A 15870-nucleotide genomic window follows, 5' to 3' on the forward strand; every position below is an offset into this window, starting at 1 on the left:
GTCACTGTCCTCCCGTTGTTCATCAATTTGCTCTAGCGGGCCCAGTAACATTGTGAGACTTGCTACTGTGTTTGGCAAGTCATGGGTAGCTTGCCAGGCTTTGCCCTGGGGGTGAATTACTCTTGGTAGGCTCTCCAAGAGGGGCGGAGGAATCGAACTATTGAACTCCAGTTGGCTGTCAGCCACATGCAAGGCAAATGCCCTACCCGCTGTGCTACTGCCCGGTGCAATCTTACTGCCTTCCAAATCATAGATTTGGAAATGCTATGCAAAACACTATGCAAATAGCTCTCCTCTTTCCTGAAGACAGACAGACACACAGACACAGACACACATTCTCTCTCTTTTCCCCTCCCTCTCTCCTTCTCTCTCTCTCTCTCTCTCTCTCTCTCTCTCTCTCTCTCTCTCTCTCTCTCTCTCTCCTATACACACATACAACTATTTTCTAACTTTAAAAAGAGAAAACTAAGGGATTGGGAGACAATACAAAAATGCACTATTTCTGCCTGGAGTGAAACAAAATGCTTCTAAATGAAATGGCCTATCTTGCCTCTGTCAAGGTCACTAACAGTTATGCAGGAGAAAAAGTGATTCTCAAACAGGCTCCGGACTTTGTACTTCCCTTGCCCAAAGAAGGAAGTCTGGCTTTCAGCTAATGGAACTTCCACTTGGCTCATAGCATTATTGATTTTTTACTTTCTTGGAACCATAAATATTGACAAGCATCTCAGCAGAGTGCTGCCCCCCCTCCTTCGCCTCTCCCTCCCTCTGGCTGGCTGACCTTGGACTATTCTGTATGCAAACCAGAAGCCGGTCCTATGGTCCTCTGGGAATTATGGATGATGCCCCAGGAGAGGGGGAAATTCTTGACAACATCAGAGAATTCCAAGGACTTGCAAAGCTTTGTTAAAACCTAACCTGAAGCCGACAGAATCTCTTCACTTCACCACATAATGTATATTATGTGATCTTTCCAAAGTGTGTATGTGTCGAGGAGGGGGGCAGAGTACACAAACAACTTAAAAATGCTCTCAGGAGGAGAAATTCCCAGTGCATTAGGATACAATCTCTCCTCACTGCCTAATTAATCTCCTCCTTCCACAGTCCAAACACTGGGTTCCTCCCAGGGTGGATGGTCTGTGTTAAGACACACTGAAATTCATTAGCTCATCAGCCTGGTGCTACTGTTTCCAATAAAGTGTAATTATGGTGGTATTGAGCATCTCACTTTCTCAAAGCCCTGCTTTAAACTTGGGGTCTGTGAGAAGCTACTTTCCTGTCAGTCTTCATTAACTGAATTGTCTCCGAACAATGCCTACTTAGCAGGGCGCCCCGCTAATTTTCTTTTTTAGAATTTATATCAGCGTAACCTACCTAGGGGAGCCATGCAATTATAACTCAATGTTTTCTCTGCCTTCAGAAGGCCCAGGGACCAGTGAATGAGGTTACCTGGTCCCTGAAGATCCTCATCCTTCTCTCACCCCACCACCGCCCACCTGGTTTGCGCCTCTCCAGGGTGAGCAACTGACTCTACCCCAGCATGAAGGTGGGAAGTGGGATGAACGCTATAATTAATTCCATTCTAGTTCATCAGAAAAAAATCATCCCTTATGCTTCTAAAGACCTATCACGACCATCCTGTTATTCGTAGATTGCCTTGAGCAGGCCCCAGTAACGTCTCCTTCATCCTAGCCCTGAGATTTTTAAGAAAGTGCTATATTCAAGGCTTTTTAGGAGAATGAGATCCATCATTGTTACTGGTTTTTGGCATATTGGGTACGCCACGGGGAGTTTGCCAGACTCTGCCGTGTGGGCAGGTTACATTCGGTAGCCTGCCAGTTTGTACAAAGTAGGAATGAGATAATAAGATGTCATAATAAGATGTCGCGCAAAGACCTATCAATGAAATCAAAAGACTAGGGTGTTTTGCAGCTGCTTTTGGAGAGAACCTCTTAAACTTTGTGAGGGGGCTTCTTGCACCCTATTTTTCCCCTGGAGGCCAGAAATATGCTAAATTGCTAAAGAACTCCACAAATACTTATGCAGCCATAGTGACACTGACTGAGGCCCCATCACTTCCCTATACTTTGGTCCTGCCTAGCAGATTTACTGCCCAAAAATGCTCCTAGGTCCAAAGAACTCAGAAAGTGAGAAAGGAGTTCATTTATTGATCATCTCCTGTATGAGTAATTTCTTTCAGCACTGGGCTGGAGACAGATGGTCCTGTGGATCATAACAGAGCCATGGGCCCTACATATTTTCTTGGGTACAACCGATTTTCAAATAGGAAGTGGTATGAATTAACAGATGTGACGCCAAATGGGGGAAAATGTTTGCAATAAAGTTGAACAAAATTTCTCAGGAGAGAAAAAGAAAAATGTGAATCCAATTAGGTATTTTCATTTCCTTTTTGACTCGTCTTCTCTACCTTCAGGTTTGACGGCATGTTGTATCCCCACACCAATAAACTCATCTTCAGGAAACGGTTTCCCTGGCTCTTCCTGGCTGGTTTTGCAGCGCTATAAGGAGCAGAGTGGATTTCCTCTCTGAGGCAGCCAATTTCCTAAGCAATTAAATGCTGTTTATATTTCAGACTCTGTGTCAAGCTTGATATTACCTGACTGTTGCCTAAGATATATCCCCAGCTAGTTCGTTCTACTGTAACTGCAATCTATTAAAATTTCCAATCTGTTCTCTCCTCAAGGGATCACACAGTACTTGGCAAAGGTGCAGCTTCTAAAATCTGCAAATCATACTCATCTATATAAATATATATTTTTGAAATGGCAAGGCTTGCAAATCCCTTTACCAAAAATTGACATCCCAATCTGCTCTCCTCTAACAGGAAAGGCCACACCATGTGTCTCTTACAGGCAAAGGCACTTCTGCACTCCTCTCTTAAGAAAGCACAAAATACAGATGCCACATCTTGTGGAATTCCTCCAACAGGTCCCGGAGCTAAGGTGCTACATTTTGTCATTTCAAGGCATGGACAGTACCAAATACAGTTGAGTCTACCACATGAGTAGGATACTGCACAATGCACTGGATTTGAAGAGGGAAATATTTGTTCCAGAGTTAACATGCCTCGTGGAGATTTTTGCTCTTTCTCATTCTGGCCACTCCTTTACAGTTTCTAGTCTGGATGGGGAAGTGAGATGATGTCTATATGTGCATTTTCTAAGTGTTTTATTAAAGAGACAATTAAAACTTCTACATTAACATCTTATCACAGCGGTAGGGCGTTTGCCTTGCACGCAGCCAACACGGTCAACCCGAGTTCAATTCCTCAGCCCCTCTCGGAGAGCCCAGCAAGCTGCGGAGAGTATCTTGCCTGCACGTGATATATTTGATATGCCATGATGTATTCGATCTGCCAAACACAGTAACAACAAGTCCCAGTAACAATGGAGACGTTACTGGGACCGCTCGAGCAAATCTATGAACAACGGGATGACAGTGCGACAGTGCTACAGTGCTACATTAAAATCTATAATCTACAGTGCTACATTAAAATCTATAATATGCCCCTTCCCTTCCCAGAGCTCCTAAGAGAGCTTTAATGGCTTCTCTGTTGCTCCTGGAATGAAATCCAGATCTAGGTGGCAGCTGGCCAGGATCCCCCGTCAGGCCTCAGTCCGCTTCCCCACCTACATCCCACCCTATTTCCTACCCACACAGCTCACACAGTCACTTCCGCCATGGCAGTCAACTTGCCTTTCTCTCCCTCTCCATGCCAAATTCTCTTCTGGTTCCTTGTGTCTTCATTCCAATGGGCTCCAGTTTTGAACTGGAATATTTTTATGCCCTTTTCTTCTCCTAGGCAAGGAAATCATGTGATTCCACCAACAAGTTTCCCTTCTGTCCTCTCCGGCATGACTTGTTGGACCTTCATCCATATGCTTCACATTTTTCCTCTAGCACGTTGGTTCTATGCTGACAAGCACATTGGCTACGGTTGTAGAGTTAGTGGCAACCACGTTAGCATTGGCCTGCAGAGTGGGTAGCTGGCGTCTAAATGTGGCCCCTGTTCTATCACATCAGCCTGGATTCACTCTATGAGTCACTGATCATCCTCTGCATGAAAAGTGCTCAGACGTCGTGCCCTATCACACTATTTGGGTTAAGAATGACACAGATGTCACACATGGCCTCCTCAACATCAATACCCGCCCCACTCCAGCTAGCTCTGCAGTTCACATCTCCATCTCTCCATCGCCCCTTCAATCCAGGAGTAAAACAGAGGCGGCAAAAGTTCAGTTGCAGGCTCCCAGTCCAGGATTCTGTTCTCCCCTTGAGGACCCGACCACACCCTGTTTCTGCTACACTGTGAGGAGGAAGCCCTTTGTGAAGAGAGTGAGGTGACCTGAAGCCTGGACTGTGGGTGGGTGGACCTGCCAATCCTCCACACCCACAGGGCAGAGCCAGTCTCAGCTACTCCCACTGGCAGCAGCCTGCTTTGGAGCAAGCGTGCATGCTGGCCCTTTTCCCGTGAGGTTTGCAGTGAGGTTTGCGTGACAATGCAATTCAGGAAGGTCGAGGAGGGCGCTGGAAGAGAGGCTGGACGCTGTCCTACGCAGCATCAAGGTGTCTGCAGCTTCCAATCTACCGAGCTCAGGTGCAACCAGCATGTGTGAGAGGAATCTCCAGGGCTGCCCGCTCTATTTGCATGCCCTGCCCTCCCCCCCCCCCCCACCCCCCGGGGTCCATGTGCCTTACCTTTGAGCTTCTCTGCCAGCAGAGCGGCCTCGTGCTCCGAGTAATGCATGATAGCGGGCGGCGAGGGTGGTCGCAGCCGGTCCTCCTCCAGCTTGCGCCGGTGCCGCTCCTCCCGGGCGCGCATCCGCTGCTTGCATTCCCACTCATAGAAGTCGTCCCGGGCCTGGGCGAAGTCCACGTGCAGCCGGCCCGAATCCTTTTTGTCGGTGCTAGACCCTAATCGCATCCTGTAACCTGTAACCAATGAAAACTCCACTCACATCCCAGAGCCCCCATTAAGGGACAAGATCCAGGAGTGATGGAGACACCGCGGCACCAGCGGGCTGCAGGCACAGGCACCTCTGCCCCGGTGAAAGGCCACCCGCTCTCCAGGGAGGCAGGAAACTGCTGTTTTCTCCCCAAATTGCTGCCAAGATAAGCCTCTTTTGTAGACTGGGGGAGAAACTCACCTCCCTATCTTTATTCCTGTATTATAAGGGGATGATGCTAAGAATGCTGATGGAGAGGAAGCTGTTACCATAGACATGAATGAGCCAGTCCAACTAACTTTTGCACTGAGGTACCTGAACTTCTTTACAAAAGCCACTCCACTCTCTTCTACTGTCACACTCAGTAAGTCTGTAGGTGTTCTCCTGGTTCTAGAATATAAGATTGCTGATATGGACATTTGAAATACTACTTGGCTCTTCGGATTGAGGATGAAGAATGGTCTTAAAACATTCTTAAGATTCAACAAAATGAAACTGAGTTCTTTGAGAATAACTTCTAAGATGCCAGCATTTACTTAAGTCTCTTTTGTCACGAAATTTTTACCTTTAGCTATATATGTAGATATTTTCTCTAAATAATCTTATTTTTCTCTTCATCCTCTACAATTTGAAGAATAAAATCTTAAAAGTTAAATCTGGTCTTGTTAACATAGAAATACTTCTTGCCTTGTATGATTGTGTTATACAGAGTGTTTCTGATGCTCAAGTAGTTTTAAGAATTATTTTTAGTTTAAATAAAAGTTCAATTTTCTAGCAAAAAAAAAAAAAAGGCAGGGCACTCACTGTAAACACGTCTTCCCTCTGGTTTCCAGGAAGCTCAGAAACAAACAGCAAACTGCATTTCCACACTCCTCACTCTTCTTTTTTTGGTGGGGGAGAGGATTGAATTTTATCTATCTGAGGTACTGCAACTCCAGTGTGTGTGGTAAGTGCTTTTAAAATCTCTTTAGGAGGAGGTGTAGTGGGAGTAAATAAAGAGTAGCTCTCGGGTTTAAAGAGATCTGCAAGGTAATTTCTATGACACCTCACACACAGGCTCTGACTCTATTCCCCAGAAAACACTGCTGCTCAATTCTCCGTAGGCAGCTGCAAAAGCCACAATCAACGAGGTAATTTTGCAATGCTGTTTTATTTCCACTTATACTCTGGGGCATGTGGGAGAATATTTTCCCTTCAATCAAGAGGCCTCTCCACGGCCGTCCTTGCGGCCCTGCAGCCTCCTTCTCCCAATTGTTCACGCACTCTCTGAAGGCCAGAGGAGCCTGTGCAAGAGCCCAGAGCTAGACCGAAAAATAGACCTAGGAATCTTTGGGGGATTTCACTGTGAGCTGACCAACGTGTAAAGATTAGGCACAGACTGCTCAATCTGAGAGATCAACAGAAACAGAACTGCAAACAGACAGCCAACACAAATTCAAGTGAAGAAGACTTAGCTTTGAGGTTGCTCTTCAGTTTGGGGAACTTAGATTAAAAAAACAAACAAAAAATAAAAAACAGAACAAGAACCTATAATTCAGATCCTAAAAGGAATGGCCGGCTGTCAGGGGTCACCAGAAAAGAAAACAAAATAAGCACTTTTCCTGGGCAGGGGCTTTGCAAATAAGAATCCACTGAAAAATAAGGGGCAGCACTGAGTTCCTGCAGATTAAGCTCTCCTCTTAGATATTTTATAGTTTATTCTCAGATTTTGGGTTGAAACTCAGCTGCAAATCCCCTTTGAGGCTGGCTTCTCCCAGTGAGGGTACTCTCCATCTTTGAAAAGTTACCCACTGAATAAGAGTGTCTCACATCCGATTCTCATTATGCCCTTCTCATGCCTACCTTTCAACTGTGTTATCTAACACTGGGCCGACACAGTACCCGGAGGTACAAACCTTTCATCACAGAAAAGCCAAAGTTGTGCTGAAGCAGAGGGTCTAGGCTGTGGATCATGGGAACCAAGGAAATTGGCAGACTGGGCTGAAACAGTCCTAGTGGCTGAGCTGGCAGGACAGACTGCATCTGGCCAGCTATTCTGACTGGCCAAGCTGTTTGCCCTTTTTCCCAGAGCATCATTTTCAAACACTTCTGGTTCCTCAAAGCACCCTCTCTTTTCACCAAAACATCATTAAGGTCTTTTAAGAGAGCCTGATGAAGCTGAGTTTAAAATTAGCTTGGCCTTCAAATGGGAAGGCAGGCCTAAAATTAGACAGGCCTTCCAGCTGGGCTCAGGCTGGTGGGTGCAGGCATGGGAGAGGAGCTTCCTGCTTCCTGCCTGACCCTCCCCCCCAGATACTTACTCCCTCAGATCTTCCTGAGACAGATGCTGCTGCCTCCCTGGAGCCAGTGGGGAGGGTGTTTGCCTAACTTGGTTTGATCCCCAGCACCACACATCCTGAGTCCTAGAGCATGGCCAGGAATGATCCCGAGAGTCAAGCCAGGTGTACTTTGAGTACCACTTGGAGTTGCCCAAAGACAAACAAACAAACATAAGAAATAAAAATTTAAAAAATCCAAAGCACCTTGATGTACTCTTAATGTGCTCACTTAATCAGGTAACAGTTTCCTGGGGAGGACTGATTCAACCCCATCTTTCCAGAGAAGGGTCCCCAAGAATCAAGTCAGTCTTTTCATTTTTGGTATTAAAAAACAACCCTTCATCAAACAGTTCCTATGTTGCAAGCCCTCTGCTCAACACATAATATCCATTGTTTTGAGTTATTCCTCACAGCAACCCTGTGAGGCTACCTTATTGTAACTAATTCCAAGTTTTTTGTTTGTTTGTTTCTGATGAAAGAAGGCTCCAGGGGAGGTTATCTTGCCCAAGGCAAGTGAAGCCCAGAGCTACCTCACAACAGAATCTTCAATTGTGTGATAAGAAAGTTTCCCAAAGTTGTTTTTTTTTTTTTTGGTACCCGTGGAACAGTCCTGGTGGGATGGCTGAAAAAAATATGGCTGAAAAAAATAAAATAAAAAACACTATTCGTCTTGTAGTTTATTATAATGCTGTAGCTCTGGAGTATGTGAAAAGTGAAACAGATGTTTTCAGGTTACAAACTATTTTAATTCTGTTTCCTTTTCCCTTCTATTTTAGTATGATTTTGAATTTCCCTTTTTTCATTTTGTGAGGTAGGTCCTTTTGGAATAGAGTGTTCAAGATCTCCATATCCCAACTGAGCTCAGGAAAGTCTCAGCAGGGCTGGGATAACCTTCAAAAGCTTCTGAGGTTTGCAAGAAAATTTCATTGCTATAGGGGCCAAGTGCAGGGTCAAGCAAACCTGGTCATCATTTATGATCAACTAGTTTTGCCCTGTTCTTTGCTTACCTTCTGTCGTTAACTCTGAGCAATAGAAAGGTGATGCCCAGAGTGGCAGGTTGAAATTCGCACTTGGAAAGTGTGAAGGAATGGCAGTGAGTCGAATCTAAAAACACATCCTTCTAAAGCCAGATATCAATATCACACTTACCAGCCTTTGCACAAAGGCCTTGACAGACTCCATACACGTATTCCAATACCAGAGAGGAAGGCAGCCATAGATTAATTTTAAACATTTGTAAAAGTGCTCTGTATGAACTGGAACAAAATGTGGCAGGCAGTAGCAAGGACCTGCAATGGGGCAATGACGCTGAACCTTCCCTGGGAGTTCCCCACTAATTTCTGCAAGAATTGGATCTCCATTCTACCGATGTAGGCAGTTAGACAGGGAAGGGCGCCTGTGTCCATGGAATTCCTAGAACGTAATAAAACCAATAGGGCCAGGGCTACAAACATAAGAACCAAGACCTGATAAGATCCTCACCCAGAGCGAGCAACAGACCCAGAGAAGGATGGACCCCTCTAGCCAGAGAAACTCCAGTAGGAACAAAAGGCCTGGAAAGGAATGTCAAACAAGGCCATTGAGTATCTATCCCTTTGGCAACCTCCCTAGCAAAGAACTTTGACCCATGTGGGGACAGGTTGGAAAACCCTATAACAGCCACCTTGAACGAGGACCCACACATATGCTGCCTGAACCCCTGTGCTGCTTGTGTCCATATGGCAGAGCACATTTATCGCCCACATCTCCCCTCATGAGATGTGCATCCTCATGAGATGTGCATCTCCATGCTTTCATATCTAATGCTGGAATGTGTGTCGGGGCTCTCTCTGCCTTTGGGGAAGCTCATCTCTCTTGAGCATGATGCTCTCTCTCACTTTCTCTCTCTCCTTCCCCTTTCTAAAAACCTCCAAATAAAATCTCTTTTTACTTCACTGCTCCTGTACTCCTGAAATTCTTTTCTGCGAGGCGAGACAAAGAACCTGTAAACCCTGGGTAAGGTGTAGGACTGACTCTTCCAACGGTTAGTCCTGACCTTTTCAGCTGGTCCTGGGGTGACAGGCGGATTGGGAGAGAGTGACCGTCTCCCTCCCCTCTGCGGCACATAAGCCACTATGGGGGCCCACAGACTTCACTACAACCTGGTGTCTGCAAAGTGAACCTCTTCTTAAAAATGAAAAAAAATTATGCAGAGTGAGTGCTTTATTCCCCCTGAGAACTACATCCAATAACACTAATAATAATCCTAGTATTCATAATATTGCTTTCCATATAATAAGCACTTGAGAATCTTAATTAGAAATGCAATGGAATGCCTAAAGACTCAGGCAGGGTTCAGGTCAGAAATCATTCCTGAAGAGCACAGACTTAACTCCCAGCTTCTACCAGGGCAGAAAAAGGGCAGAATATCTCCTTTTCAGCTCCACTCAGAGAGAACTTCATTATACACTAAGGCAAAAGGGAATATGCATCTATTAACATCCCAGCACAGAACAAAATGCCCCGAAATCCCCTTATGGAACACAAAGTACCAGAAAGGTAAATGGCTTTATCAACCATGAACTCCTCAGCGAAGCGAATGTGACAAAAATTCTTTTTGCTTTTCCGAATTGCTGTGATATCACCGCACTGCTCGAAGACTTCTTGGATTATTTCCTCTGTAGCATTTTCTGGTAATCCTCCAACAAACACTGTCTTACACCCAGGAGGTCGCTCTCTTGTGGAAGGAGGTGGGAGATCTAATAATCACAACAAGACAGAGAGTTGGCCTTTTGTTTGTTTGTGCTTTTTTGTTTGTTTGTTTGATCTACAGCCTACATTGAAATTGCCCAGTAAGTTAGTCCTGTGCATATTAATAAGTAGCTCTACCAACCAGACTCATCTGGAGCTGTCTTTCAGTTCCTCCTTCTTCCTCCTCCTCAGTTTCCTCTATGATCTTTGTTCTTTTCTACACTAAGCGGCTATGCTTGTCCGTGAACAAAGATAAAGCAAATGTGAGCATAATTCCATTTCCCCTTCATAATCCAGAAGCCCAGAAAACAGGGGCGGGAGGATTTTACAAAGTGCAAGGCATCATGAAATGACAACATGATGAAAACCCTGGGCTTGTTATCTGCTCTGTCTTGTTGTGGGATAATGGAGCAGCTAGGCAGAACACAGAGAACAAAACCTGAAAGCTTCCATGGTACTTACTTGCCTGGGAAACAAGGAGCCTGGAAAAAAAAACCACTCCTTTTCATTATTCACATTTAAATGAGCAAACTATTAAATTTTGGTGTAGACTGTATAAAAAGATAAAATGTACATTGTTGCTACATCCTTCCTAGTTTATATGTAGATCACTTAAGCAAAATCCAGGAAAGTCCACTTACATAAAAGGCAACATTGATTAATATGAATTTTGTTTTCTTTTAACCTAGCTATTTAAGCCTGTAAACTTAGTATTTTAAACTAAATTTAAAAAAATGTCTGGCCCATCTATTTCATTAAATATGCTTCCTCCAAGCAATGAAATTTGGACCAGAAACTCTGAGATGCAGCTTCCCAGCCCCCTCAAATTGCTAACTGCCAAATTAATTCAATTTTCCATCTAGCAAAACACATTTCCGAGTTTTTCTCCCACATTTGCGAAGATGGATGGAAGTGCTCACATATTTCACACTATATTCTGCAGAAAATGATAGACTTCATTGCACTCAGACGGATTCGAAAGGCCAGAAATCTATCTCAAATTGCACATATTGCATTCCTGGTATCTGTTCAGCTCCTGGACAGACATATGGACACATCCACATGTACTCTGAAGACAAAGACCTGCCCTGGAATGAAGAGCTATTCTCTATGTCTGTGGGAGAATATTGAGTCACATCTGAAAAGGAAGGCAATACTATATACAAAAAAGAAAGAAAAGAAGAAAATTGCGATAATTAACATTTATCACTTACTTGGATTTTGAGGAAACAGTGTACAACTTTTACAATGGATAATTTCTTTGACAACAGCCACTTCTGTTGGTGGTGGAGGGGGTACCAGCCCCATTCCTGGTATCATTGGGTTTATGGGGGTGATTCCAGTCATCATATTGAGTGTAGGATCGAAGCCTGGCACACAGATAGAGTCTAAAAAGGATGCAAGATAACATTTGACTGGAGGATCTTAAACCAACTTTTGTTGTTGATTTTGTTATTTCCCACAAGGATTATTTGACTTTGTTTTTAATTTTATTTTTTTTAAACGCTCTCTTGTCTTAAGAGGTAGCATTATTAAATTCTATTCCAGAAAAGGGGAAATTAAAAAGTGAACTTAAAAAAGCACATTAAAATAAAATTATAGCACTTAAATATTTTTATAATAATGTGACATAACAGAAACACAGCATATCAAGTAATATAATATGTAATACCATAAGCACTATGCATGTTCGCATAATATGTAATTCTGTAATATTCAATGCCATGCACATAAACACCATACCATAGCATATGTAACACTAAGCACCATAAAGTTTTGCTGTTACTGTGATTTTCAAATTTCTTAACACCAATATATTTTTTTAGGCTGTAATTGTTAACCTGCTTTTATCGAAAGAGCTTTCTCACCTAAATGACCTAAATTTAGGAAAGTTGAACTTATATGTGCATACTTTACAATGATGCATTGTAATAAAGATCACAATAAAATAAATAATGAAATAATGACCAAATGAAATAAAGACCAAAAATGGTTATGATTATTATGTTTGCATTATACTGCAGGCATAAAATGAGCTATATATATTTCTGAATTTTATTGAATAATTACACTCTCCTATAAATCAGTCAGCTGATAACTGTCTACACATCTGAAAATTTCATGTCCTGTATTAAAAAAAAAAACTAAAAAATGGAAGAGACATAAAGAACAGATTTTTCCAACATAAATACTGAATTAATTTTAATGATAATGAAACATATAATTTTTAAGAAGATACTAGGGTTTTGTTTCACTTTTTAAATATGACATTTTAAAGAACAGGGACTTTTGAAATATTGATTGAGTTCTCAGAGTACTGCAAAGGAATTTCTCTCCCAAACGTTTTTCTGTCAGCAGAAAAGACACAGGTTTCCTCTTCTCTCAGGAGCAGGACATTCCTATTTGTTATGATTTCTGGGTTATTTGGGTTATTTTTCAAATTTATATGAAAAAAAAATGTGCAGGCACTCCCAACCCCCACAAACAAGCTGCCAGATCAGACTGGGCAAGAATGCTTTATATTGAAGTAGTGAGGAAAACCTCTCCCTGGTGCTGAGATTCCAGAAAAATGAACCCCATAGATGCCCCGAGGAGCTGTGTTGATGACTGTTCACTGCTGCTCCAGGAGTTCACTGTTCCTTCTCTTCTCTCTTTTTCTGCCTCCTCATTCACGGGATTGCAGTTCCCCTCGTACCTTCTTGTGTGTTCACAGCCAATGTCTTTACTGCCTCCACACATCCCCCAATGCATCTCAGCCTTCAATCCTCCCCCCCACACAAGTGGCCTCATTCTTTACTTACCTGTGCCAAAAGGTTGGAGAAGCCCAGAAGTAGATAAAATGACAGCTAACCCTTTGTTTTCTAAGAAATGCCAGAGGTTGCAGAAGGATCAGCATGAATTTCCTTTCTGGGACAAGGTTTATTATACAGCTTTTCTCCAGCTACCCTGGATTTATCTCCTCCTCTTCTGGGTTGAACAGAATAAGCCGTGTGATCCTCACCGCCAACCCCATGAGGAATGCTGTCCCATTTATTAGGAAATCCACTTAATTTGAGACTATACCAGTGTGAATTCAGTAAAATGAGGTTTCATTAAGCCCGAAGTATAAATGCCAAAATAGGCTTTTCTCTTTTGAAGTAGTGACCTTGTCACTCTACTAGGTACTTCCTGTGTAATGGTGGCTCTCAACTTCTTCATCTGTAACATGGGTTTTTCTGTGGGATACTCTCTTGAAGTGATAGCATTACAAAACACCAGACTTGTGGGCTGATCTTGCTCAAAATGAAGAGATATAAAATAGGCATAACAGTAGGAGTAAAAGAGACAAAACTCAAACTCTAGTTGTTGATTTAATATTCTTACAGAGTTTTACAGGTGATTATTCCTATTTTACAGACAAAGGAATTAAGGATTAAAGACATTAAATGAAATTTTCAACAGACAATGTAAAGCAAAAGGTAGAATCAGAATGAGGACTCAGATATTTGGCTTTATAGTTAAACATATCTTTTCTGACTACTTAAGAATTTCTACCTAGATTGATCTAACATGATACAATACACTGCTTAAACAATTACTCTAAAAAAAAATCAGAATGTTTCATTCGAACCCAGGTGCCAATTCTAAAGAATTTCCAGAACAGAATTGTTTTCACCACCATTATGACAGAAATAAAATATTGACTTCCAACGTGAATATATTAAAAAGAAAAATAATGACAATGGGAATATTGTCATGCTTATACTTGTATTTAATCTCATTTCATACGTAAGCTACATCTGTTTCTTTCCTGGCCTGGCTCTTGCTATAGTTTGCCAACACAGGGTGATTTAAGACTGAAATCATTCAGGACTGCAAATAAAATGAGAGCCCTGTGAATGATAATAACCAGATGTTTCTCACAAATGAGATGAAAAGCCCAACGCTTACGTTTTCTTTCAGTTATAACAGATTTCTATTTTGTTTTTAAGGCCAGATAAGTAAATACATCCTCAGAAACAGGAACACAAGCTATAACTGTTGGGCAAAATATTTTAATAAACGACAAGAGTTACTTTGCTTTTTCTGATATATTAACATTAAGAGACTATGAAGCTTAATGAAATCTGTATGATAAGTGCAGTAGTTTGAAAAAACCTTAGAATGGAATTAACATTTAAGTCACATTGGACCCTCCAAAAGATCTGAGATTCTGCATTTTAGAGAAGAAAGTAGGGAAGAATTAGACTTTAAAAACAACAACCACAAACAAAACCCTTTAACTTTTTGTTTGTTTTGGAGATATACCTGGTGGTGTTCAGGGCTTACTCCTGGCTCTGCACTCAGGGATCAATCCTAGTGGGTTTGGGGGACCAAATAGGGTGTTGAGGATTGAACCCAGATCAGCAAGCCCTACCTGCTACAGTATCGTCTGGCACCTTTTAAGTTTTTAAGTTAAAAGTTTTAACTTTTTAAGTACTTTTTATTTTTTAAGTTTTTAACAATACATCAACAGATGTAAACTTTTCTCAAACAGTACAGGAACCCATTATGTACCACTTGCTCATTTGAGAAAACACCTAAATTTTAGAAGTCTGAGAAAGACATACACAGAAGAAGATAGAAGCGAGGACAGGAGGAGAACTCTAGAGCTGGTTCCTTGTCTTTCTTGGAAAAGATGCCCTGACATCCTGAGAGATAAGGAGTTGTACTTCCAATCAGTGAAAAAGAGGAAAGAGACCTAAACAGTAGCAAGAAAGCATCTAAATATGTGGTAGAACTTAACTTTTAGAAATTGTCCTTAGACAAGATGAAAGGATTTTTACTTTTGGAGTGGTGTCCCTGTCTTCTTGTCTCCCTGTCTTGCTGGCTGGCTGCAAGGACAGAAGGTTCCATCATTGGTCATATTGCTCCAACTGGACAAGGCATCAGCAGGCATTAAAATTCTGTTTCCAGATTTGTAATTTAGTGTTTTCTCAATTAGATGGGTGTTTTGGAGAGGAGGGTTGAAGTTTGTGATCAGAAATTCAGAGACCTGACCAGTTCCTTCTCTCATCTATTTATTCTTTTACTGAGCACATGCGATTTCTTGGATCTAGAGTTTGAGAGGTCAATACTCAGAGATCTCTATCACAGCGTTTAAAGACAGCTTGAGGGATGGGCGCCAAACTCAGGACCAGCACTGAGGAATGTGAATTGAGCTCAAAAGACTAAAGGAGCTTTCCAGGAGGGGACATGTGGAGAAACAAAGGGCAACTGAAATAACTCAGCCACGGTGTGGTCACGAAGCCATGGGGAAGTCAGCCCAACATAGAAGGGCTCTGGTCCTTCATGCAAGCCAGAGTGCATTCTGCCAGGCTAGGGGCTCTGTGCTGGTCAGGTTGCCCATCTCTGACCCCTTCCCATCCACAGCTCATCACTTGCCCCTTTTCTGTCCCTCCATTCAGATAAAGGACCTGACATCTGCTGGTAAAAAGTAAATATGTTCTGTTTGAAATAAAGGACATTAAGGGCCTGACCCATTAGAGCTGGACATAACAGGTTCAGGTGTGGGTGTGGATGCTGGGCAGAGCCGCAGCTGAGGGGCTGAGGTCAGCTGTCAGTACCAATAGCAGGGCACAGTGTTCCAAGAGATTAGTCAGAGGAAAGAGGAAGTGGTCAGGTCAAGTCCTGAGCGGAGGTTTGTAGCAGTGGATGAAACTCAATTCCGAGCAGGTCAGCTACTCTGGAGTAGGCGGGCTGTTCTGCTTGCAGGTTGCAGGCCCTGCAGACTTTGGATCTGGTTTAAAGGATATTGGGTTTGGCAGAAACACTTAGGGGGTCACGGGTAGACAACAATTCCTTAATCAGACAGGTGAGCTGAGCTGGACCTGCAG

The 15870-nt window shown here is 42.7% G+C and overlaps 1 protein-coding gene across 2 annotated transcripts in view; it reads right to left on the reverse strand.

Annotated features, from left to right (window-relative positions):
* ENOX1 (ecto-NOX disulfide-thiol exchanger 1) overlaps positions 1 to 15870 on the reverse strand; it is a 470609-nt gene that overhangs the window by 166502 nt on the left and 288237 nt on the right. For both annotated transcript variants that reach the window (XM_056109825.1, XM_056109824.1), the window contains exons 6-8: positions 11230 to 11403; positions 9817 to 10023; positions 4720 to 4953 (exon numbers count right to left, since the gene is read on the reverse strand). In XM_056109825.1, coding sequence (XP_055965800.1) covers positions 4720 to 4953; positions 9817 to 10023; positions 11230 to 11403 — 615 coding nt within the window. The remainder of the gene's footprint in view (positions 1 to 4719; positions 4954 to 9816; positions 10024 to 11229; positions 11404 to 15870) is intronic.

This window comes from Sorex fumeus, unplaced genomic scaffold (genome assembly GCF_029834395.1).
Source record: "Sorex fumeus unplaced genomic scaffold, SorFum_2.1 ptg000008l, whole genome shotgun sequence".
NCBI lineage: Eukaryota > Metazoa > Chordata > Mammalia > Eulipotyphla > Soricidae > Sorex > Sorex fumeus.